General features: G+C 46.6%; 1 protein-coding gene across 4 annotated transcripts in view; it reads right to left on the bottom strand.

Annotated features, from left to right (window-relative positions):
• Tet1 (tet methylcytosine dioxygenase 1) overlaps positions 1–25768 on the bottom strand; it is an 87453-nt gene that overhangs the window by 60551 nt on the left and 1134 nt on the right. Inside the window, exons 2-3 of one of the 4 annotated variants that reach the window (XM_052744851.1) lie at positions 16644–18610; positions 4553–4606 (exon numbers count right to left, since the gene is read on the bottom strand). In XM_052744851.1, coding sequence (XP_052600811.1) covers positions 4553–4606; positions 16644–18491 — 1902 coding nt within the window. In that variant the 5' untranslated portion in view covers positions 18492–18610. Of the gene's footprint in view, positions 1–4552; positions 4607–4839; positions 5163–5192; positions 5374–6087; positions 8297–16643; positions 18611–25768 lie in introns of those variants that run through there. The other 3 variants (XM_052744852.1, XM_052744855.1, XM_052744854.1) reach the window with 3 other exon arrangements.

Below are 25768 nucleotides of genomic sequence, written 5' to 3'. Positions count from 1 at the left end.
TCCCCAACACCACTTGAAAAGTCCCTCCCAGGTGCTCAGAGGTGGAGCTAGGACAGGAGGATGCCAGGGGTTTGGCTGAGGGTCAGTGAGAGACCTTGTCTGGAAAGTAAACTGGAGAGGAATTGAGAAAGACACTAGACAGTGACTTCTGGTCTCTGCAGATGCATGCCATGCACACGTACATATAATGGAGAATCATAATGTATTATGCACAATTAATATATCAATAAACATTTTTTTTTCCTGGAGCTGAGGACCGAACCCAGGGTCTTGCGCTTGCCTAGCAAGCGCTCTACTACTGTGCTAAATCCCCAACCCCAAGCCAATAAACATTTTCAAAGATCAATTTACATAAGTAATGGAACCCAATTAGATAAAAGTTTTTTAACAAAGAATTAAAGAGGCCAGGCATGGCAGCTCATGCCTTTACTCCCAGCACTTGGGAAGCAGAGGCAGGCAGATCTTTGTGAGCTCCAAGCCAGCCAGTCTACATAGTGAGGCTTTGTCTCAAAAAAAAAAAAAAAGGAGATATGACATAATGCAAATTTAGCCCAGCAACTGGACTCGAGTTACCATGTTCAGGGCAGGATGTAATGCACACTTAAATTTCAATTTCCTCCATCACCAGGTTCCACGTGCAACTGCCTCCTAGACAGATAGGTGATAATGGGTGGGGGGACCTAAAAATCAGTCATTTGCCCCACCCATTATGGCAGGGGACCTGGGATATTTGAAGGTCTAAGGAGTCAAGAGTAAAGCCAAGGGAAACAGGACTTTGGCAAAATGTCACCTCTGCAAAAGCAACAGGTGACCAACCCCACCTGCAGAGTCCTGTCACTGAGCCCCCAGATAGAGAGGCCAGTCAAATAGAACCTTTGGGATACACTATCCCTAAATCCTGCATCACATGCCGAAGAACGCCCGAGCTACAAGGCTGTTTCCTCTAGTTGAACTCTAACACATCCATAGTTAAAAATCTGAATTTCTTCTACTAAGATGCAGAGAAACAAAAATCTCTTTTTAAGATTTTTATTTCCATCTGTGTGTATACATATACACAGGACAGGACACTAAAAAAGTAAATAGGATCAAAATTCACTGTACTAGATACTTACAAATGTCTTTTTTTTCTTAATAATTTTGTTTGTTTGTTTTTTGTTTTTCTCTGTGTAGCTTTGGAGTCTATCCTGGAACTCACTCTGTAGACCAGGCTGGCCTCAAATTCAGAGATCCACCTGCCTCTGCCTCCCGAGTGCTGGGATTAAAGGCGTGTGCCGCTGCCACCACCACCCGACCCCTTAATTTTTTAACTTTATTTTACGTGCATTGGTATGAAGGTGTCAGATCCTCTGAAAGTGGAGTTACAGACAGTTGTAAGCTGTGGGGTACTGAGAATTGAACCCGGGTCCTCTGGAAGAGCAGCCAGTGCTCTTAACCCTTAGCCATCTCTCCAGGCCCAAATATCTTAAAAAAAAAAAAAAAAGCCGGGCGGTGGTGGCGCACGCCTTTAATCCCAGCACTCGGGAGGCAGAGCCAGGCGGATCTCTGTGAGTTCGAGGCCAGCCTGGGCTACCAAGTGAGTTCCAGGAGAGGCGCAAAGCTATACAGAGAAACCCTGTCTCGAAAAACCAAAAAAAAAAAAAAAGCTGAGTTGTAATGGCTCATACCTTTAATCCCAACACTCAGGAGGCAGAGGCAGGTAGATCTCTGTGAGTTCCTGGTCTACAGAGCAAGTTCTAGGACAGCTAGGGCTACAGAGAAAAATGAGTCTCCAGAAAGAAAGGAAACAAAAACAAAAACAACTTTTTAAACCCCAACATTAAATGCATTCAGGTTAGCCAGAAATATTGGCTCATGGTGGAAATTCTAGCATTCAGAAGTCTGAGGCAAGAAGATCTGGAGTTTGAGGTGTGGACAACATAGCAACTTCCATGCCACCTTGTGCTACATGGTGAAATCCTGTCTTAAAGCAAAGAAAAAATTTTAAGAAGAAAAACAATAAAAAGAATAGTAAAAGCCTGAAGAGATGGCTCAGCAGTTAAGGGCACTTAACTTTTTCACCCATGTCAAGTGACTCAGCGATGCCCTCTTCTGGACTCCATGGTTACCCACACTCATTTGCACATACACAGAAATACACAAAAAATTCAAAGTAACATTTTCAGCCAGGTGGTGATGGTGCACACCTTTAGTCCCAGCACTTGGGAGGCAGAAGCAGATAGATCTGAGGCCAGCCTGGTCTACAGAGATAAACACTGTTCCAAGCCACCCAATCCCCCAAAGAAATATTTTCACTCTGGGTTAAACAAACAAACAAACAATATATATATTTTTTTTTAGGTTTTTCGAGACAGGGTTTCTCTGTGCAGCTTTGCGCCTTTCCTGGATCTCGCTCATCTAGACCAGGCTGGCCTTGAACTCACAAAGATCCGCCTGCCTCTGCCTCCCAAGTGCTGGGATTAAAGGCGTGCGCCACCACCGCCCGGCTACAAACAATATTTTTTATGTCAATTCCTTACTATTCTTCAATAGACACCAACTATGGGTGGCTGATAAGCAAGGATTCAATCCTTCTTCCCAGAGCAGAAGAAATTAGGCCATCCATAGACACTTTAAAAAATAAAAGGGTCCCAAAAAAATAAAAAGTAAAAAGGTCACAGTCTACTGCATGAGTCCTCAAAGAAACATATGCTGCATTTACTTCTAACAGGTAACAGACATGCACAGACTAACATAGAATTAATTAAATGACCCCTACCCCAGCCTATTTTGTGTCCTAACAAGGATGGAACTTAGGGACCACAATTAGTTCTACATATAGTCTGCTTCACACACGCATGCACGCACGCACACACACACACACCCCTACCATTTAAAAGCCATTTACAACAGAAACACTGAAATTGCTTCTTTGTGGTTTTAAGACAGGACCCCAGCACTGGGGAGGCAGAGGCAAGCAGATCTCTGAGTTCAAGACCAGATTAGTCTAGACAAAGCTCCAGGACAGCAAGGGCTGTTATACAGAGAAACCCTGTCTGGGGTGGGTGGGGAGTCAAGTAACCCAGGCTAGACTCAAACTCACTATGTAAGTGAGGCTGCCCCTGAATGCCTAATCCTTCTGCTTCTACCTCCAAAGTGCTAGGATTACAGGTGTGCATCACCACAACCCAATAACATTCTCACTTGAACAATCTAATACCTGAAACGGACACACACAAAACAGGCAATAGACGGATTTAAAGTCATTGATAGTCTAATCTATAATTGGGAGGTATAACAGGTTGTGGGTGGATAGCTCACATGAAGAAAAAGATGGTTTATACACCTACACACCATCCCCCACTTGATTTGTCCAGGCCTCATGAAATGAGTTACACTCATTTCACAGAGCCTACCACACTTTGCTGACTCTGTGGTCAATTTCTAGTAAGCACTTCTTATTTGATGAATAATGTTCATGCCCTTTCTGTGTGCACACAGGAAACAGAAACCTCAAGGTGGTCAGTAAAACCAGTGAGCAAGGTGATGGCTGGCTGTCAGTGCCAGCATTTCCAGTAGATACAACAGGCAGCAGCAAGTGAAATGGGAATCTGCCACAGTTCAGCATGCTGGAGGGCCAAAACTTTATTCGCAAACACAAAGCTCTGATTATACCTAAGTCCCTTTACAGTAAACATACAGAACAATTCTATAGACCGGTGGTTTTATTGCTTACTATTTCCTCCACAATTAAAAGGCTTGCTTACATTAATAGGATTTGCTGTACAGCATTTTAAATCTTAAACCTGTAAGCAATTTGCTAGGCTAAGGCTAGCCCTAGCCTTGAACTTCTAGGGAGACCACGGGCTTTTAAATTAACTCTTCCGAATACCGTAACTAAGCTGCAAATGGATCCCGAGCTAACAACCAAATCAGGTTACTGCTGAACTCTCAGCATGCAATCTGTATCAGCATGCAATCTATACGATGCTGATTCCTTAAAAATCTATGGCAGCCAAAAAAAAAACCACCACCAACAACAACAACTAAGGAAGACATAGTGAACACTTGATATTGAGCAATTACAGTGTAGCTGTAAGGTCTCCATGCATGTAAAGTTGAATTCAAACCTAGGACATTCACCTTCCCCCACTTTGGGGGGAAAAAAAAATATCAGATTTTACAATAGTATTTTCTGTGTGTTTAAAAACAAAAAAATCACAATGAGTCATAGCCATCAACTTCTCTACTGTGGAGCTGACGTCCACCGGGGGTAAAGCCACAGACGCAGGTGGCAGTCGGGGGGCTGGAGAGGAGAAGGAATTACTCAACACTTTGCATATAAAGTTTTCCTTCCGTGCAAGACTTGTGTAAGACACTGAAAATAAAGGATGCTCATGTGGACCTAGCAGGAGGCAGGGAGGGAGAGAGAGAGACTTTGGCTGAGCGAAAAATTCATGGACCCACTGACAACCTGGGAGAATCCACTGCACTGCAAATTTCACCCTCAGGTGACAGAAAAACGCCATATGAAATGGAAAAAGATAATATCATTTAATCAACAGCTGATTACCTTGGAAACTTTGGACTTCTTTTCCCTCTGGGGCCTCTTGTTTTCTTTTGTAACCTAAAATTTAAAAAAAAAAAAAAAAGTAAAATTGAAATATGAGCCTCCATTAAAAATATATATATATATATCAGCTCCCACCCTTCCCCCCAAAAAAAACTATTTTTGCTACTTCTCTGTAAAAACTACTTATATATCATTTAATACCATCAACATATTAGCCAGTCAGTCCCTGAAGAGCTCATGTAAAATGCATACTTTAAAAGTCACTGGAAAGAAAAACAACCAACAACCTTGCATAAATAAAGATGGAGGGAAATGCCCCCTTTCCCCCTAAAAGTCTTTCTTAATTAGCCTCTGCATTCTTCACGGCGAAGCCCACGAGGTAGCCATCTTGCCTGCTTCTGCAGAGGAAGCCTCCACAGAGAGCAGCAGTTCTGCAAACTGCTTTTGGTATCATTATCATGGTGTTTAAAGGCAGCCCTGGCCTGCCAGCACTGTAGACGTGCTGGGCATGCCTTTTGCAAAAAAAACAGCCCCACAAAGAGTGCAGCCAATGGCAAGGCAGAGCTTAGAGACTCCAAAGTGATCTTCGCAGCCTAGCACTATCCCAGACAAAGGATCTCCTGTGAGGCTGGGCTCTCACCACAGGACACAGGCAGCCACAAGCTGCGACATGGAGTTCTCTGCAGAGGATCTGGTCACCGCCACCGAAATCACAGGAGGCTTCTGCAAGAGACAATGTTCGCAAATCCCCCAGGTCGCCACCATCAGATCGATGGCGGAGTCTCCCTGAGCAGGAACCTCTGGGTGGCACCAGGACAGGTTGGCGCAGGGAGGGGCGCGCTGCTCTCTACCACCCGGCAGGAGATAGCCTAAGGGGGCATCGGGGCTCACAGCAACCCTGGAAGGTACTGTGCATTTTGACTTTATAAGGCAAGACTAAATATTGGCGATATCGAAGGCAGGGAGGTTAAGCGAGGACAGCTCAGGCTCAGCTGTTGGGCTGCTTGTCCCATTCCTGGGAACCACCCCTCGGTGCAGCCGGAGCTTGGCCCAGAAACCACGGTTTGATTTCTGTCAATAAATGTCCAACGACAAAGTCGGATTACAAAAAAAAAAAAAAATAATGCAGCCACTTAGAAGAGAAACAGGACAGGATGTGGACAGGAGAGGGGGTGGCGGTGTATTTTCAAAATACACTTGTCACACTCTCTCGGTGACTACAGAGATGGAAGACTTGTATGTAAGCCGGGTGACCTTCAGTGTCCAAAGAAATCCGCGGCAGACTCCAACCGGAACCTTTGGGGGGAAAGGGGGCGTTTCTGGCTCCTCTCCTCCCAAGATCAATTGCAACCAAGCCTCCCTTCTCAGCCGCCAACTTGGTTCCCAGGTGGAGCCTGCCTGCACACCATACTAATCAACCACCCACTTCCCCAGACGCTGAACCTGAGCCAGCGGTGAACACGCCACCAACTCCCTCACCCCCTCTGCGAGACACACACACACACAGACACACACACACACACACACACACACACCTGGACTGCACCCATGCTCGGTGGGTGGTAGCCATTGGGAGCTGGCACCACGCGACACCTGCCAGACACCAGGAAAGGCAGGACCCGAGAGCAGTCTCCCTTCTGTTAGCTCCCTTGCGCTTCTTTTAACAGACTCTAGTGGCAGGGGACCAGAGTGGCTGTGGCAAGCTGGGCTGATCCCAAGGTCACTGCCAAAAAAGCCGTACAGGGGACAGATCTCAGTCACATCCCAGCCACCTTGACAGCTGCACAGATCTTGGGAAGCAAGCCCAAGCTCCTGCCTCCTGGGGCCCAAGTTTCTGCAGTACATTTGCAGGATTGGCAGGATAGGATGGCTTGCCTGGCCCCGGGGCCAAAAATGGGTTTTCCACTTGCACTTGGATTCGGAACAGATTCCCACAAGCAGAAACTCGGAACTGAGTGAGGGCCGGAAGGCCTGCGTTTCATCACCCTCCCCTCGGAGGCTCCGAGGCTGCCACGAAAGCGGGCTTTCCTTGTTTTCCCATTTATTTAGTTATCTATTTATTACTCCTGTGGCTTGAACCTAGGGACTCAGGCATGCTAAACAAACGCTCTACTAATGGGCTATCCATACTCCCCTGTTGCCAGATTCCCCACTTTACATCATTTCCCCCCAAACTGCCCTGCCATCCACAGATTTTTTTTTTTTTTAACTAATTCACAGACGGGGAGAAAAAGAAAACCTATTGAAGTTAGACATGGTGACAACACTTTCGACTAACTCTACCACTCTGGAGGCTGAGACAGGAGCTGCAGCTAGAGTGAGACCCTGTCTTCAGATAAACAACCATGCAACAACAACAAAAACATGTCCACGCCTACAATCGAAGCATCCAGGGGAAACTGAGGCAGGAGCACTACCAAGAGTTCAAGGTCAGGCTGGGACACATAGCAAATACCAGGTCAGCCATAGCTGTATATAGCACGAGCCTATCTCAAAAAAGGGAAAAAAAAAGGGAAAACAAAGAAGCAGGAAGAAAGGTGCACTCAACTCCACTCAACCCAGTACGTGTAGGCTGTTCAGTTTTTTATTAAACCATAAACAAAGGGATTCTGACCTAACCATAACTCCAGTGCAACCACACAGCAAGCTCACACTAAGAACCTCTGAGGAACGGGATGTAGTGGCACACACCTATCATCAATCCCAGGCAGATGTCTGTGACTTCAAGGCCAGCCTCATCTCCATAGTGAGTTCCAGGACAGCAAGAGCTACTTCGTGAGACCTTGTTTGGGGGGTGGGGGCTCTGTGAGAAGTCAAAGCAGCCATGAAGCAGGTGAAAATACACGGTCACATACAGCCAGGTTGGAGAGCTGGTAGACAGCACTTACTCCTCATTTAGTTGAACCTTGAAGGACACCACAATTCCCTTTTCCTTCACATTACCAAGCATCTATTTGCACGCATGTGTTTGGGTGGGTACACACTCCATAGCATGGAGTTCAAAGGATTAGTATTGGAGTCCATTGCCTCCTTGCACTATTAGTGGTCCCAGAGATGAAATTTAGGGCAGGCTCGACAGCCTTTCTTTGACCCTCAAGGGGCCTATGTTTTTTCAAGGAACTGCCAGAGCATTCTGCCATCCGCCACACCACTGCGCAATCCCATCAACCAGTCACTCAGGACAGCCCCTCCCTTACTGGAGTGCCATGCCTTTCTCCCAGGGATGTTACCCTTTGCACATATGAATGACTCTCCCAGGGACGGTACCCTTTGCACGTATGAATGACTTGTAGAAAGCAGTATCCTTCCCATTGAGTGCTCAGTATTTAATATAGTCATCACGACACATGATTATGATTATATATTTCAAACGAATGTATTAACTGTGATGCCCCATGCTAGATGTGGTACTTGTGAACCCACACAACGCTGCACTTGGTGACTTAAGAGAAAGTGGAAGCATGCAGTGTTCTGAAAAATTAGATAATAAAGGCAAAGCTTGTCCGAGTCAAATAGGTAGTTCATGAAAGTGCCCTGAGCTATATGGACTTCCAGTATCAAACCAGTAGGATGTAGGATGGGGGTACACAGAGGCTCAGAGTTAGGGTGTCTATTCCCATAGCAATCTGTTCCGGTGCCTACACCTTGAAGATCTGACAGTTCACTTCAGAGCTTAGATAACAGTGAGTTTTAATAGGATAAATCAGAAATCAATAGAAGGCATTCAAGAGAACCATTGTCCGACTCAGTGTTTAAGAGTGTATGCTGTCAGTGAAACATTTTACTATTAGGATAAGAATTTGTACGATAGAAAAATAAAATAAAAAAATAAATGTTTCAACAGTGTCTGTCCACAAAAAAAAAAAAAAAAAGCATGCTGTTCTTTACAGGATGTGGATTCAGTTCCCAGCACCCATGGCGGGTGGCTCCCAATCTCCCACTCCAACTCTCTAACTCTTGGAGTCCAATGACCTCTACACTCACCTGAACACATACACACAGGCATGCATAATTAAAGATTATTTAACCAGTCGGGTGGTGGTGGCATATGCCTTTAATCCCAGCAACAGGAAGCTGGATCTCTCTGAGTTCGAGGCCAGCGTGGTCTACAGAGCAAGTTCCAGGACAGTCAAGGCTGTGACAGAGAAACTGTCTCCAAAAACCAAAAGAAAAAAAAAAATCATTTAACCCCGAGAACCATTCTAGGATGGGAAGATGGCTCCGTGGTTAAAGGCACTTTCTGCCAAGCCAGATGACACAGAGACAAATCCATCTTGACGTCTACATTAATGCCACGGCACATTCACATACATACATTACATATACAATAAATGAATATTAAATAAAGATTTCAGAGAACCATGCCATATCAAGTGGATGCTGTAGAAAGGTAAAAGTGTGAGTCCTACATTTGCTTTAGGAGCCAGGTGTGGCGGCACACCCTTGTGGTTCCAGCACTTGGGAAGTAAGGCAGTCCAGAAGGAGAAAACCCAGAACCTACGTCAGTCACTAAAACTCGCTGTTCCCATGGAAGTCAAGTCTGGTAAAATATATAAATTAGGGGTCAGTGAGATGGCCACACACCACCCAGCCTGAGAATCTGAGTTAGCTAGGACCCACCTGGTAGAAAAGAACCCACTCCCACAAGTTGTTCTCTGACCTGACCTGCGCAAGCATCGTGAACATGTCCACACATGCACACATAATAAAGGCAGTAGATGGAGCACAGCTCAGTCAATGTGGGATTGTGTTTGCTCACTTAGCGTGGTTCTAGGAAGACCTCGATAGGCCTGTCTACATCCTCGCAAGTTAGCCCCAGCCTCCTTCCTTTTATGATCTCACATAGCTTCAGCTTGGTCCAAACTCACTAAGTAGACTGTTCTCTTGGACATTCACTCCAGAAAGTACGCTGAACCACTGATACGTGCTCAACACCTTGGCGATCTTTGAAATGGTGGATTTTTGATACCGTATAATTCAGGTAAAGAATTGCAGTTTTGGCAATCAAAGGCCCATGCCTTTGATCCCAGGGCTACACAGAGAAACAAAACAAAAAAAAAAATTGCAGTTTTGTGCTGGGCCAATTGTGATAGCTCACGCTTTTAATCCCATGACTTGAGCTAGGAGGCCAGCCTGGTCTACGTAGCAAGTTCCAGGCCAGACGTAGCCTAGCCTCATGGTATGATCTAGTCTCAATATGCCCCCACACCCCCAGAAAAAGGATTATTTCCCAAGAAGAGGGGGAAAAATGTGTGAAAAGCAGAAATAAGCCTGGACAGTTGGCTCAGACCTGTAGTCAACCTTCAGGAAGTCAGAGGCTTGCAAATTTGAGGCCATCCTTTGCTACATAGTGAACGGAGAGGCTGACCTGGGTTAAATGAGACCTTGTTTCTTTTTTTCTGAGACAGGGTTTCTCTGTGTAACAGTCCTATCTGTCCTGGAACTTGCTTTGTAGATAGACCAGGCTGGCCTCGAACTCACAGAGCTCCTCCTGCCTCTGCCTCCAAGCGCTGAGATTAAAAGTGTGTGCTACCACCGCCGGTGAGACCTTGTTTCTAAAGAATGCCCCCCAATATATATAATAATGTTGAGCCTACATTTATAGTGGAACCCCCCAACTCTTCCCCAGGTCTAGAAATACACTATAGCAGGACGTCAATGATTAAAGTTTTCTGTTATCCAAGTACGTACTATGATATACAAATAGGGGCTGGAGAATGGCTTGCTGCTCTTGGACCTGAGTTTGGTTTCCTGCATCTACTGTAGGCTGCTCTCCACCAACTGGCCTGTTACACAGCTCCAGGGGATCTGACCTCCCTCCTCTTCCGACCTCCAGGCACCCCAACACAGGTGACATACACTCAGACTCAGACATACACAAACAATAGGAATTTATATTGAAATAAAATAATTAAAAGCACTCATGAACCTGAGGTTAGTTGGTCAACCTGGGCTACACAGATAAACTGTTTCAGTTTTTAATGACGGTGGTAGTGGTGGTGGCACACGCCTTTAATCGCACTTGGGAGACAGAGCCAGGCGGATCTCTGTGAGTTCGAGGCCAGCCTGGTCTACAGAGCAAGATCCAGGACAGGCACCAAAACTACACAGAGAAACCCTGTCTCGAAACATCAAAACACAAAGGAAGGCCTTTGACATTCTTACTCCACCCAAAAAAGCTTCTGTGCTTGCTCCATTTCTGAACCAGGAAGGCTGATTGTGTAGGACTTTGCAATGCAAAGCCTTTAGGGATAGCTTGTAGGTGTCAGGAGCTTAAGGGGTTGCCTCAATAAGAAAATAAACCCTCCGGGAGGTGGTGGCGCACGCCTGTAATCCCAGCACTCGGGAGGCAGAGGCAGGCGGATCTCTGTGAGTTCGAGGCCAGCCTGGTCTACAGAACTAGTCCAGGACAAGCTCCAAACCTACAGAGAAACCCTGTCTCAAAAAACCGAAAAGAAAATAAACCCGGGCTATTTTGCCACAGACCACCTTAAAAGACAGTTGGTGGCCGGGCGGTGGTGGCGCACGCCTTTAATCCCAGCACTCGGGAGGCAGAGGCAGGCCAGGGCTACATACACAGAGAAAAACTGAAAAAATAAGCCAAGGAAAATCTGGTATCAAGGGGCTGGAGAGATGGCTCAGCGGTGAAGAGCACTGGCTGCTCTTCCGGAGGACCCGGGTTCAATTCCCAGCACCCACATGGCAGCTCACAATTATCTATAACTCCAGTTCTAGAGGATCCTACACCCTCACACAGATGTCCATGCAGGCAAGACATCAATGCACATAAAATAAATAAATTATTTAAAAAAAAAATCTGGTATCAAGGCCGCGGAGGCCTGGTGATGCAGGTGTTCTCAGAAGAACGTTCATCTGTCTGCTTGAGGCTCCAGAGTGAATCCTGAGTACCAGCCTACCACCCCACCCCCACACCGGATTTTTTCTTTTTTTAGTAAGTAAAAAGTCACTTGCAGTGAGGGCTGTAATCTTAGCACTGGAGAGGCAGGCATTAATTAAGAGGATTCCCTTGGACTTGCTGGCCAGCCAGTCCAAGGAAGAGTGAGGAAGACAACCCTGTGGACCTCTGTCCTCTATACAAAAGCATGCACACACACACAAGTTCAATGCAACAAGGTTAAGTATTTTTATACCCGAAAAGGAATTTAGGATTCCATCGCATGTCCTTCAGTGACGGTCCCTCCAGCAGGCTGCTGCTGCAGTTCTGCTGCTCCAGCCCTCCTACTCTGCCTATCACCCCAGCTCAGAGAGATGGTGGATAAAACGAACAGACCTCCCGCACACATCCTGATTCCACATCAACCACAGCCCCAGGCAAGGCATCTGGCCTCTCGGAGTCCCAGTGGGTTATTTCAACAGCTGGAGGCAGCGTCTTGCAGTGAACTGTGCAAGAGTAAATGTGTGTCAGGCCGGGCGGTGGGGGCGCACGCCTTTAATCCCAGCATCTTGGGAGGCAGAGCCAGGTAGATCTCTGTGAGTTCGAGGGAGGCCAGCCTGGTCTACAGAGCGAGATCCAGGACAGGCTCCAAAGCTACACAGAGAAACTCTGTCTAGGGGTGGAGGGGAAGGAGTGTCAATGTGTGTCAAGTGTTTTGAGCACATTCGAGACCCAATAGTCAGGCCTCAAATTATCAACCTGTTTCAAGACACCAATGTTGCCTGATTTATGGCAGGACATACTGCAGTCCCAGAACTTCAGGGGCTGAGTGAGATGAGAGCCAAGTTCCAGGACAGCTGGGGGGATACATAGCCAGACCCTTTCCCAAAATGAACAAAAATACGAAGAAAAAAAAAAAAGCATAGCCGGGCGGTGGTGACGCACGCCTTTAATCCCAGCACTCGGGAGGCAGAGCCAGGTGGATCTCTGTGAGTTCGAGGCCAACCTGGGCTACCAAGTGAGTTCCAGGAAAAGGCGCAAAGCTGCACAGAGAAACCCTGTCTCGAAAACCCAAAAAAAAAAAAAAAAAAAAAAGCAGATAGCAATGTTTACTATATACACATAGTTCCAATTCAACCAATATCTATATGGAATCCACCTCCACCAGGTTCTGGTACCCACCAGGCACAATGGGAAAAGGACTGAAGAGGGAGAGAAGAAAATCCTAGCCCCACAGACCTGCCACTGATGTGAGCACGTGGGACCAAGAGCATTTAAGAGGTGCATGCCTTTAAACCCAGCACTCAGGAGGCAGAGCCAGGTGGATCTCTGAGTTCGAGGCCAGCCTGGTCTACAGAGTGGGTTCCAGGAAAGGTGCAAAGCTACACAGAGAAACCCTGCCTCGAACAAACAAACAAACACACACACACACATACACACACACACACACACACACACACACACACACACACACGAGGGGTAAAAGGCCACAGCACAAGGAATGTGACACCATTAATTGTCAGGTTAAACAAAATTGTCATGTGAAACAAAAATTATAGTGAAAGCCAGGCACTGGGTATACCCTGTAGACACCGCTGTTCAAGAGCCCACAGCCAGGGCAATGCTGAGACTCAATACTGAAAATACTAAACAAAGTGGGATGGCGTACTGGGGAAATACCCAATCCTGTGAAGTATTTACCTCATTGAGTAAAGGGTGCTTCCAGGCTAAACAATCTGAGTTCAGTCCCCAGTCCCCACAAGGTGAAGACTCACCTCAAGGTTGTCTGTCCTCTGACCTCCGCATACGGGCTGTGATGCTCAGAACATGCTATGATCTCTCTCTCTCTCTCTCTCTCTCTCTCTCTCTCTCTCTCTCTCTCTCTCTCTCACACACACACACACACACACACACACACACTTAAAATTTTTGACATGTGTTAGTAAGACTGTGAAGAAATTAAAACCGTCTTTATCTGTCCTGTGAACCCTTCATAAATCTCTTCAGTAAATTGGGATATGCTGGTTTCCAGTTTTTCACTGGAAAAATGCCAGGCACACTTTCCCCACCCCGGAGAAGTGAGCTGCAGGCAGAGCGGCTGACAGAGTGCTTGTCTAACCCACACAGATCCCTAGGTTCCAGCTGCAGCCCCCCATGTGGGTACACACCTGTCCTCCCAATAATACAGAGGTAGAGGCAGGAGGATGCGAAGTTCGTGGTCCTCAGTTACATGGCAAGTTTGAGGCCAGCCTGGGCTATTTGAGACCCTGTCTGAGGGAATGACCTGCGTCTGGCCCACAGCGACCTCATGCAAGTCTGCTCCTCTCTCCCGTTCCTTTACCAGTCTGGAGTGTTGCAAGCCAAAATCTAAATAGTATTAAGAGTTGCATGGTTAGCTGGTAATGAAGACATAGTCTTCAGGTATGTATGGATTTATTCTTGTTCTTCCTTGATTTGTCTCTGAATCAGGGACTCCTATAGCCCAGGCTAGATTTCTAGACAGCCAGGGGTGGCTTTGAACTGTCTCCACTTGCCAGGAGCTGGGATTACAGGCTTAAGCTACCACACCTGACTTGGCAGTCGGTTCTTAATAAAAGTACAAAAGTTATTTAGTAAAATAAATAAAATGCAATTTAAAGCAAAGTTTTAGCTGGGTAGTGGTGGCACATGCCTTTAATCCCAGCACTTGAGACGGAAAAGCAAGCACCTTTACCACTGATCTGTCCGCTTGCCCCCCCCCCCCCCCCCCCCGTAACAACTTTCTAACATTGCAATAATATTTTTATCGTCAAGGTAGTGGTTCCTAGCTGCAGTTCGCCACTAAAACCAACTCCCCTTTGATAAACAGCTGGCTTGGGGGCTGGAGAGATGGCTCAGAGGTTAAGAGCACTGCTTGTTCTTCCAAAGGTCCTGAGTTCGATTCCCAGCAACCACATGGTGGCTCACAACCATCTGTAATGAGACCTGGTGCCCTCTTCTGGCCTGCAGGGATATGTGCAGACAGAACACTGTACACATAATAAATAAATCTTTTAAAAAAAAAAAAAAGCTGGCTTGGGATCTGAAGCAGTAAAGATCGCATACACAGTGTCAGCAGAATATTGTGCCAAAAAATACAACGGCTGGAGGTATGACTGTGCTAATTTTGAGATAATTTGGGCATCGAATAGAGGGGACTGGGGTACATGAATTGTTGGAAGAATACACATTCAACATGCAAACAGCCATATGTATTCAATCCCTCAAATTAAATAATGCTAACAAGAGACCATGCTCCATCTAATATAATAAATAGAAGTCCAGTTCAGCCAGGTATAATACATCAAACATTTCAGAAGTAAAGGCAGGAGAGATTGGTGCTGGAGAGATGGCTCAGCAGTTAAGAGCACTGGCTGCTCTTCCAGAAGACCAGGGTTCAATTCCCAGCACCCATGTGGCAGCTCACAACTATCTGTAATTTCAGTTCCAGGGCATCCATCTGATACCCTCACAGACATATATATGCAGGCAAAACATCAAAGCAAATAAATAAAAAATAAATTATTTAAAAAAATTTAAGAACATCCTCAGTAAGGGGCCAGCTGATGATTGTGGCTTGTGGTCCTGGGAGGAAGCAGGCTGACCAGCAGAGGCAGGTGAATCTGAGCTCCAGGCTAGCCTGGTCTATAGAGTGAGTTCCAAGACACAGAGAAACCCTGCAGCAAAAATTTAAAAAAAGGCCGGGCGGTGGTGACGCACGCCTTTAATCCCAGCACTCGGGAGGCAGAGCCAGGCGGATCTCTGTGAGTTCGAGGCCAGCCTGGTCTCCAAAGCGAGTTCCAGGAAAGGCGCAAAGCTACACAGAGAAACCCTGTCTCGAAAAACAAAAAAAAACAAAACAAAAAAAAAATTTAAAAAAAGAACAAAGAAAGGCTGAGCAGTCCATGAAGAGCAAGCCAGTCAGCAGTGCTTCTCAGTGGTTTCTGCTTCCTTTCCTGCCTCCAGGTTTCTGCCCTGAGTTCCTACCTTGACTTCTGATAATGGACTCTAACCTGCAAGTCAAATAAACCTCCCCACAAAGAGTCTTCACTCCAGCTGGGGTGAGGACATTTCTCAAAGGAAAAGAGAGTCAGTGGGCAATTCAGTCGCCCTCTTGAATATCTCATATTAGTTGCTAATAAACTGAAGCCTCAGCCAAGCAGTGGTGGCGCACGCCTTTAATCCCAGCACTTGGGAGGCAGAGGCAGATGGATCTTTGAGAGTTCAAGGCCAGCCTGGTCTACCAAGGGAGTTCCAGGAAAGGCACAAAGCTACACAGAGAAACCCTGTCTCGAAAAACAAACAAACAAACAAACAGATAAATAAATAATAATTAAAAAACCCCAATAACTTCTTGGAAGGCTGGGAGGGTGGGGCGGCTCACACTATAGCCCAGGTTACCCTGGGACTTGCTGTGTTGTCCAGGTTGGCCCCAAATTCACAGGAACCCTGAATCACATGTGGGCCCATGCCTGACATGCACATCATGTAAAGTTTCAAGAGTCGGTTTTTTTTCCTTCCACTATGCAGGTCCCAGGTGGCAAGCTCAGGTTATCAGACTTGGGGGGGGCCGGGGGGCGGGGCGGAGCGTGTACCTTTCCCCACCGAGCCATCATCTCACTAGCCCTTATTTTCATGTTAAAAAAGACTTATTTTCATTTCTACATGTCTGCATTAGTACCACCTATGTACCACATTCATGCAGGTGTGCTCAGAAGGTCAGTCATCGAACCTAGAGCGGGAGTGTCGGGCAGTCCTGAACCACCTAAATACAGGACTAGAGACTATGGTCATCCTCGCCTAGCTACATACAACCTTGGCTACCAACCAAGAAGAAAAAACAAAAAGATTTAAGTAAGGCTGAGGAAGCAGCTGAAGAGTAGAGAACATGCTTAGCTTGCTGGAACCCCCTAGGTTCAATTCCCTGCATTGCTCCACCACAAGACAGCATTCGGGTGGTTGTGCATGCTCTGGAAGCTGAGGCAAGCAGGATCTCTGTTAGTTTAGGGCCAGCCTGGTCTACAGAGCGAGTTCCAGGATAGCCAGGAGTGTTTTACAGAGAAACCTTGTTATGAAAAAACCAAAATAAATAAATAGAGATCAACGTTTTGGAGGGAGGGGGGCACACTCCACCAAGCACTGAAGATACATACTCCCAACCCCTGGCTGCTCGCTCACCTGTACCTGTGAGGTGCTGACCGGCCTCTTTTTGAGCACCTCACATTTCCTCTTCTTACAGATCTGGTGGCTGTTCTTTCTGTTCTTGCAGTAGGTACACTCGCCACAGTTGGTCTTCTGCTGGCAGGGCTCGCAGACGCCGCAGGGCTTGCGTTTCCTTTTCTCCCCATTTGGCGGCATAGACTTCCGTGAAAGAGAAGAGGCGGCACTGGCCTGTGACACTGGTAGAGGCATCCCTGTGGTTTTGACATCAGCTGAGCTGGTCAAGTTGACCTGAGAAATCCCTCCTTCCAATTTGTTGGGAGCAGCCTGAGAGGGCTGGGTAAGATCGAGCGGCACATGCTGGAGTCCATTCTCAGGGGCCGTTGCAAACCCTTGTGTGTTAGCCGGCAAAGGGCTCGCACAAAACTGCTTCTCATCTCGGAGATTGTTTGCAGCTATTGCTGGAGGTATTGAACTTAACTCAGAGTTTGATGGGGGTTGGGGAGCATGTCCTGAGTCCAAAGTTAAAGGTTTAGCACCTTGGACCTCAAACCCACAGGAGGCATAGCTGTGGGGCTGGGGCCCAGGAGTATTGTAGGTAGCAACTGTGTTTGGAGGCTTAGGAAGGAAGACAGGTAGGTCTTGGGAAGCTCCCACATCCATATTCATAGTTTCTTGTTGGTTTGGCATAGTAATAGCACCAAGATCCTCTGGTGAGTCGGAGACCTTGCCCAGGGCCTCACCAGGAACTAAGTTAGCACCAGGAAATCCCCACTGAGGAGAGAGAGTACTGAAAGCCTGTCCTAGGACAGAGGTGGCATCCAGAAATTGATCTGGGTAGCAGCCCCCTGGATCTGGGTTAGTTTTGAGGGTTTCTTCTTGGAGTTTAGCACCAAAGGTATCTGGCTGTGTGCCTGCCAAGAGGAATTTTACCAGAGCTGCGGGATAGATAGACCCATCAAGAGACGTGCAGTTCTTAAGGTCCAGTTCAGGGAGGATCTTAAAACTGGAAGTGGGAAAGCAACTATGTTCACTTCCCATGGGGTTCGGAGGATTTGATAGCTTAAGAGAGTCTACTTGGGACTCCAAGTCTCCAAACTGACTGCTGATGTTTTTCTGAGAGGTGGCTTCGGGAGCTGATCTTTGGGGCAAAGGCGGGCCCTCCTGAGGGGAAATGCCACCATCATCTGATGACTGAGGCAGGAGTAGCCCTTCACAGTGTGCCCCTTCAGGTGGCCCAGAAAGGATATCTGTTGCAGGACTCCCACATGTGGAAGTAAAGCTTTGGGAATCTTCTTCTGCCCTTTGAGGCCAAGACTGGGGAAGCTCTTGAATCTCATCTTCAGTTAAACACATACTCTGTTCACCAGTTAGGTTCTCTGTGTCTGGGGACGTGATAGGGTCTTGGCTGGGGACTGAATCATTTTCTGAGTGCGTTACCACCCTCTCATCCTGGGTATCCTGACTACACTGCTGCTTCTTAGAAGGCGGTACTTTCTTGGGCTTGGGTGTGACTACTGGGCACTGGGAGAGTCGCCTGCTAAGAGAGGTCCTTCGGAGAGCCATCGTAAACCCGTGGCAAGTTAAGGACTCTGGATTCTGAAAAAGGACTTGGGTTTTATCCTGATTCATTCGGGCTGCCCCAGCTCTGGTCAGAAGGCTTCTGGTCGGTGTGGGGGTTTTAGACTCTGTTTCCTTCTTACCATCTCTTCCTTGAATTAATTGCTTGAGTCTTCCAGGGGTTATCGCCTTCCCTAAGGCCCCATGTTTGACAGCCTGCTTTAACGTCTTCTTGTGGCTGCTTTTCTTTATGTGTAGATCTGTCCTGACTGGTTTGGAAGGCTTTGCATGGCGGGAACGAGACATGGCTGCCGAGTAGGAAAAGATGCAAGGATGCAGGACACAGAGTCATTGGTCCTTTGCAAAGTCTTCCTTCTGAGGAGAATCGGGAGCTGTTGCCAAGCTCGGTCCCGTGAGGTTTTGGTCTAAAACAAACAAACAAAAACTTATTATCACGATTAGTCTTTGTACTCTACTGTGAAGATATTTCCTAATAAATTAATAAACAAACAGAATGTTTACTGCCAAAGGAAAAAATATACAGGTAGTATTTAACTGGGCAGAGAGGCTCAAATTTATATTCCCAACATATGAGTTGAAGTTGTAGGATATCCTGGGTTACAGTATGAGACTCTCAAAAAAAAGGTGTTCCACTGGGTGGTGGTGGCGTCAGCGTCAGCGGCATCTGCACACACCTTTAATCCCAGCACTCGGGAGGCAGAGCCAGGCGGATCTCTGTGAGTTCGAGGCCAGCCTGGGCTACAGAGTGAGTTCCAGGAAAGGCGCAAAGATACACAGAGAAACCCTGTCCCGAAAAACAAAACAAAACAAAACAAAAAAAGTGTTCCACCAGCAATCCCAGAAATTGAGGTACAGTAGGATGATCATGAGTTGGAGACCATTCACAGCTACACAGTGAATGTGAGCTCAGTCTGGGCTACACCACACCTTGTCTCAAGGAGAGGGAACGAAAAAAAAAGGAGCTAGCATGGCTTGCTTACCCAGAGGACCTGGGCTCAATTTCCAGCGCCCACATGGTTGCTCCCAACTGTCTGTGACTTCAGTCCCAGGGCATCCGACGCCCTCTTCTGGCCTCCGTGAGCACCAGGCACATTACTGGGAGCACATACGTACACAGAGGCAAACACTCATTTTTTTTCAAGACAAGGTGTCTCTGTTTGGCCTTATCTGCCCTGAAGAGACCAGGCTGGCCTTAAACTCAAGAGATCTGGCTGCCCCTGCTGGGATTAAAGGTGTGCTCCACCATGCCCAGTTTCTTTTTTTTAAATCTTTTTTCTTTTATTTTTGGTTTTGAGACAGGGTTTCTCTGTGTAGCTTTGGAGCCTGTCCTGGAACTCGCTCTGGAGCCCTAACTGTCCCAGAACTAGTTCTGTAGCCCAGGCTGGCCTTGTACTCACAAGAGATCCACCTGCCTCTGCCTCCCGAGTGCTGGGATTAAAGGCGTACAGTGCGCCACCACTGCCCGGCATGGCTTTTCCTCTTAATTTTTATGTGCCTGAGTGTTTGCCTGTGTGTGCCACCACCACAAGGCAAAAATCAACCGCAGGGAGCCAGGTGAACTTCTCCGTGTACTCATCTTGCAGGTAACCTGTGCTTGCTGCCTAGCACCCACACATAGGGGGCGCTCCAGAGGTACGAACACAAGCTCCGAGGACGCCTGTACCCGTGTACACACATCCTCAGATACAGTGAGAACTATCCTCAGAGAGCCAAGAATTATCTTTACTAACAGCCATTCCAATCGCTACAAACTAAAGTGTCAAGGTATGTTTTTTAATCTCCCATCAAGAAGGCAGGATGAGCCGGGCGGTGGTGGCGCACGCCTTTAATCCCAGCACTCGGGAGGCAGAGCCAGGCGGATCTCTGTGAGTTCGAGGCCAGCCTGGACTACCAAGTGAGTTCCAGGAAAGGCGCAAAGATACACAGAGAAACCCTGTCTCGAAAAACCAAAAAAAAAAAAAAAAAAAGAAGGCAGGATGAAAAACATACAGAAGCATATAATCTAGGTGCTGGAAAGAAAATTAAAATTCAGGTATGTGGGCCAGTAATCTGGATAAGCCAGAGGGCATCCCGGGATCTGCTTTTGAAAGTGGTTTACAAATTGATCTGTCAATTCTCTGTTTTTAATTGAAGTGCTTAAGAAACTCAGAGTGTAGTTAAATTACTGCTCAAGCTTTATCGGGGGGAAAAAAAAAACAGAAACGGAAAACAGAAATGGCCGAAGAAATGAGGTGCGGAGGTGAACTCGAAGAGGAGGTCTTTTCACAACTGAACAGTTTTTTGTTTTTGTGAAAGAGGTCAGTGACCCCTAAAATCCCAACTATAGAGGAAGAAGCCAGTGACTGAACAGGCAGGCTTCTTAGACAATCAGAAGAAAACACGGCCCCTTGAACTTTACCACCGAGAAGTCACTGATGCAATGGAACCTTTTGTGATAAACCAAAGTGTCTCCAAGGGAAGGATGCTTTTTGAAAACCGTGAGGGAGGCCAAAAAAAAAAGTGTAATGTAGCCATAGTAAGGAGGTCGATAATAGTGATTAATTACAAAATGTGCTCTAAAATTTAACTTTTAATTTTATAAACATTATGCCCGGTGTGGTGGCACGTGGTCTTCGGCTCGGGAGGCCGAAGCAGGCTCAGAGGCCAGGGCAACACCAAGAAAATCTATCTTGAAACTGAAAAAAAAAATTGTAGACATTATTAAAAAGTCAGCCAGGAGAGGGTGGTACACACCTTTAAACCCAGCACTCAAGATGCACAGACATGCAGATTGATGAGTTCCAAAGAAGCTTGGGCTACAAAGCAGGTTCCAGGCTAGCCAGGACCATCTCCAAACAAACAAAATGCAACCCAAAGCCAAATGTGGTGGATGTCTGTAATCCCAGCCCCCAGGCAGAGGCAGGAGAGTCAAAATCAAGGTCAACCTATAGATGTAGACCAGACTCATAAGCATGAAACCCTGTCCACAAACAAGAGGAAGCAGCAGAATCTGAGTTCAGAGCCACTTTCAAGGATAGCCAGAACCTGTCACAAAAACAGTAAACAAAAATGCCATGCTGGGTGGTATATGTCACTAATCCCAATACTTGTATGGTGGAAGCTGGAGGGAGTGGGATGTAGGGGTTTGGAAACTAGCCTGAGCTAGCCTTTATGTGTGTGTGATTTTTCTTTTCTTTTGGTTTTCTTTCTTTTTGAGGACAATTGAGTTTCTGGGGGCTGGAGATGGCTCGCTCAGCAGTTAAGCGCACTGGCTGCTGAGCCTGAGTTCAATTCCCAGTACTCACATGGTGGCTAACAACCATCTAAAATGAGATCTGGTGCCCTCTTCTGGCAGGCAGGGATATTGCAGACAAAGCACTCATCCATAAAATAACGGAAACTGAGTTTCTTTCAAACTTGGCAGTACAGGCCTGTAATTCCAACTACTTGAATGGCTGAGGGAGATTAGAAAATTCATGACCCAGAGTGAGCTCTGGGCCAGCCTGTCCAAATGGACCCTGTCTCACAATGAAAAGGGCTTGGGAACGCCCTAGGTTTAATCCTCAAAAGAAGTTTCAGTATTTCGGGATGTTTTATTCTAACCTCCGAATGTATCCAAGTATTTCAATGCAATATAGCATTGTCTAAGAAAATACACCTGGTGCCCCTTTTAGTACACACACATAGCAATGCCCAGGGCTACCATGTGTCATTAATACCGTTCTATGAGTTCCTATTGTCCTGGCAGGGAAATCAAAACAAAACCATCAGCTGGGTGGTGGGGGTGAACACACCTTTAATTTTAATAATCCCAGCACTCAGAGGCAGAGGCAGGCGGATCTCTGTGAGTTGGAGGGCCAGCCTGGGCTACAGAGGGAGTTTTAGGACAGCCAGGGCTACACAGAGAAACCCTGTTGCAAAACAAACAAATCTCTGAGACATGAAACATACTGGGGTCGAGGGTAGAAGCCAAGGCCTAGAACATGCTAGGCGAGTGCTCCACCACTAAGTCGTGCCCATCCAGCTCTCCCCATCCAAGACAGGGTCTTCTTGCTAAGTGGCAAACTGAAGAACTTAAGATCCTTCTCAAAGCCTCCCTCAAGTGCTGGGATTGGGGGTATGTGCCACCATAATTTAAATTCATCTAACCTAATTAGTGAACAGATAAGATTAAAACATTGCCTCAAGGCCAGCCTGGTCTACAGAGTTAGTCCAGGACAGGCTCCAAAGCTACAGAGAAACCCTGTCTCGAAAAACGAAAAAAAAAAAAAAAAAAAAAAATTGCCTCAATATGATGTGAATTTTATGAATTTTTTTCCCTAAGAGCTCTTAAGATTCTGTTTTGCAATTATTAAAATAATCATCAAGGCAGCAAGCATGGCACAGTAGGGTAAAGTCTCTAAACGATAAGGCTGAGAAACTTAGTTTGATTCCGAGAACATGCAATAGGACTCCTACAGACTGTCCTGTCCTTCACAAGCACTAGTACACACAGTACAGGCACAGCACACTCAGTACACACACACACACACACACACACACACACACACACACACACACGCACGCACGCACGCACGCACGCACGCGCGCAGTAAATGTAGTTAATTTTTTAAAACTAAAAGTATTTACTTTTAGTACCAGGTGGTGGTACAGCACGCCTTAACAAGTTTTTAAAAATAAAAGTATTTATTGGGAGGTGGTGCATGCCTTTAATCTCAACACTCGGGAGGCAGAGGCAGGCAGATCTCTGTGAGTTCAAGGCCAGGATGATCTACAGAGTGAGTTCCAGGATAGCCAGGGCTACATGGAGAAATGCCTTGGGGTGGGAGGCAGTGGGGGGGTAGGGAAATCTCTCCATATCTATCCCTCTTTTCTGGATCTCTGGAAATCCCCTGGGCAGGCAGTGACTGCTGCACGGATGTAAATATTGAGCCCACATGTCAGTGTAAAATTAATTACACTGCAATCCTTCCTGCGACCAGCAATGGTCAAAAGCATCATTTGCATGCCTAGAGCTACTTGCAAACTAATTTTAGCCCCTTGATTCAGTCCCAGAGAACTTAAAGATTTTTTCACTTGGGGGAAAAAAAAAAAAAAAAGACTTAAAACTATTTTTTGAAAAAAGTCGCCACTGGGCTCTGTTCTCTGTTTTCCCCACAACTAAGTTCTACATAGAAAGGAAGGAGGGGCCGGTGACCGCTGGCTGTTCCTAGACAGTTCACTACCACAGGAAATGTGTAAGCATGGGGCACTCAGAGAGGCTGCTCGGGGGAAGTACAGCAGCCAGGCAGCAGATGCAGCCTCCTTCCATATGTAAAACACCCCTGACACCCCGCGGGGGGGGGGGGGGGCAGCCCAACAGAGCCAAAAGGGAAGAATGGGGAAAAGGGAGGTAGAACGATCCTTCCAAAAGGAGGAAAGAACGAGAGCTAAAACAGTAAAAAGCTAAGCAACAGTGTTTCGTATGTTTTAAAAAGTGAAAATAGATAGAGATCCAAGTGTAGCCGCGACCAGCCGGCTGCTCACGGCACACGCCTTTAATCCCAGCACTAGGGTGGCGGAAGCAGACAGATCTTTGTGAGTTCTAAGCCAGCATGATCTACAGAGTGAGTTCCAGGGCAACCAGGGATACACAGAGAAACCCTGTCTTGAAATACCAAAAAAGAAAGAAGAAAAGAAATCCAAATGACTGAGTAAAGCCAAGAATTCACAGGAATAATGTGAGAAGTTAACAGAACAGGGATAGGCTAGGAGGAGACAAGGAGAATTAAAGAAAAGATAAGGGGGAAGAAGAAATGAAGGAGACAGGAAGGATGTGTCCAGAAGGTGGGGGAGGGGAAACCAGCTAGATAAGGAAGATTGCAGAAGGAAGAGAGACAAAGGGTGAAGAGATTGTCTGCAAACCTCTGGCCCACCTCTTCTGGGGAAGCAGGTTTGAGAGCAATTGTTAACTCATTAAAATGTTAAACAGTTGTAAGTCTAGCCTACTAATTTGCAAAGAAAAAGACTATCCTATTCCTCCAAACGTTTTGTTTTAAATTGAAATCATAATTTATTTTTTTTTTTTTTTATTTTTTTGGTTTTTCGAGACAGGGTTTCTCTGTGTAGCTTTGTGCCTTTCCTGGGACTCACTTGGTAGCCCAGACTGGCCTCGAACTCACAGAGATCCGCCTGGCTCTGCCTCCCGAGTGCTGGGATTAAAGGCGTGCGCCACCACCGCCCGGCCTGAAATCATAATTTTAAGACAGAAAATAAGGCCCTAATTAAAATTGCTTAATTGGGGAGAATTTGCAATCACAGGCAGGAACGCAGGAGGCTGAGTGAGGCAGGTGTATCGCTTGGGGGTGTTGGAGGCAGAGTGAAATCCTCTCTAAACACCAAAACAGAGACACCAGCTGGATGGTGCCTCTCTGTGATCCCAATATTCAGGAGGTTAAAGCTGGGGGAGTCACAGGTTCAAGACCAGCTTCTGCCGGTAAGGTTCAAGCCAGCCTGGAGTAGAATTTTTTTATTTATTTATTATGTATGGTGTTCTGTCGGCATGTATGTCTACAGGCCAGAAGAGAGCACCAGATCTCATTACAGATGGTTGTGAGCCACCATGTAGTTGCTGGGAATTAAACTCAAGAACTCTGGAAGAGCAGTCAGTGCTGTTAACCTGAGCCATCTCTCCAGCCCATAAATTAATTCTTTAAAACCAACATAATTACCCAAGAAAGTACAAAATCCGTTATCATCTAAGGTTTTTTTTAATTATTAAGTAATATTGGCTGATCTACAAAAATTAAGCTTTCTGACGCCGCTTCACATTCGTCGTAAGTACCTAACTAACTACAATTTCCAAATTGTTTTGGCCTAAAGAAACTAGTGCCTTTATGGGGGGGGGGCCTTGGGGGGGCTGCTCTCCAGCGCCCCCATCCATCTGGGTGAGCGCGCAGCTCCCTCACCAAACCAACACTGTGCGGATCATTTCTTCGCTCCAAGGACTGGAAAGTCATTGCCAACATTTCTTTACAAATCGGCCATCAAGGAGCTAAAATGCAGCTCATTTAAAGCCCCAAGGGGACTATGGTGAGGTTTAAGTGACCCACTCAGGTTGGTTGGTTCACTTGGAAAGACAGTAGGGAGCGCGCGTCTCGGGGGAAGGGGCAGAATGTGCTGGGAATCCTTTTTCCAGCATTCTCTGTCTTCTTGGAGAGACACTAGCTTTTTACTGGGTCAGAAATGGCCCAAAGTGGATTCCCAGTTCACAAAAAAGGTGACTAGAGCCGGACAGGACAGGTCTTTGGAGATTTGGTGCTATGTATTAATTACTGCAGGGAAAAAACTGGAGGTGAGGGAGAGGAAGAGAAGTTTGTTTGTTTGTTTTTTTGTTTTTTTTTTTTTTTTTGAAACTCAGTCTAAGTGTGCAGCCCAGGCTTGCCTAGAACTCCTATGTAGACCAGGCTGGCCTGGAATTCAGGGGATCCGCTTGCCTTCCCCTCCCAAGTGCGGGGATTATCAAAGGCGTGCGCACCACTCAGGGGCGGAGGGAGATTTTCTTCCTTGCCCCGCGGAGTAGGCGGTGGTCCCTTTAGCCTTGG

Source organism: Peromyscus californicus, unplaced genomic scaffold, assembly GCF_007827085.1.
Source record: "Peromyscus californicus insignis strain IS unplaced genomic scaffold, ASM782708v3 Scaffold_19__1_contigs__length_69161282, whole genome shotgun sequence".
Classification (NCBI taxonomy): Eukaryota; Metazoa; Chordata; class Mammalia; order Rodentia; family Cricetidae; genus Peromyscus; species Peromyscus californicus.
Note: the sequence above shows the minus strand (reverse complement) of the source record. Positions and strands in the feature narration are given on the sequence as shown.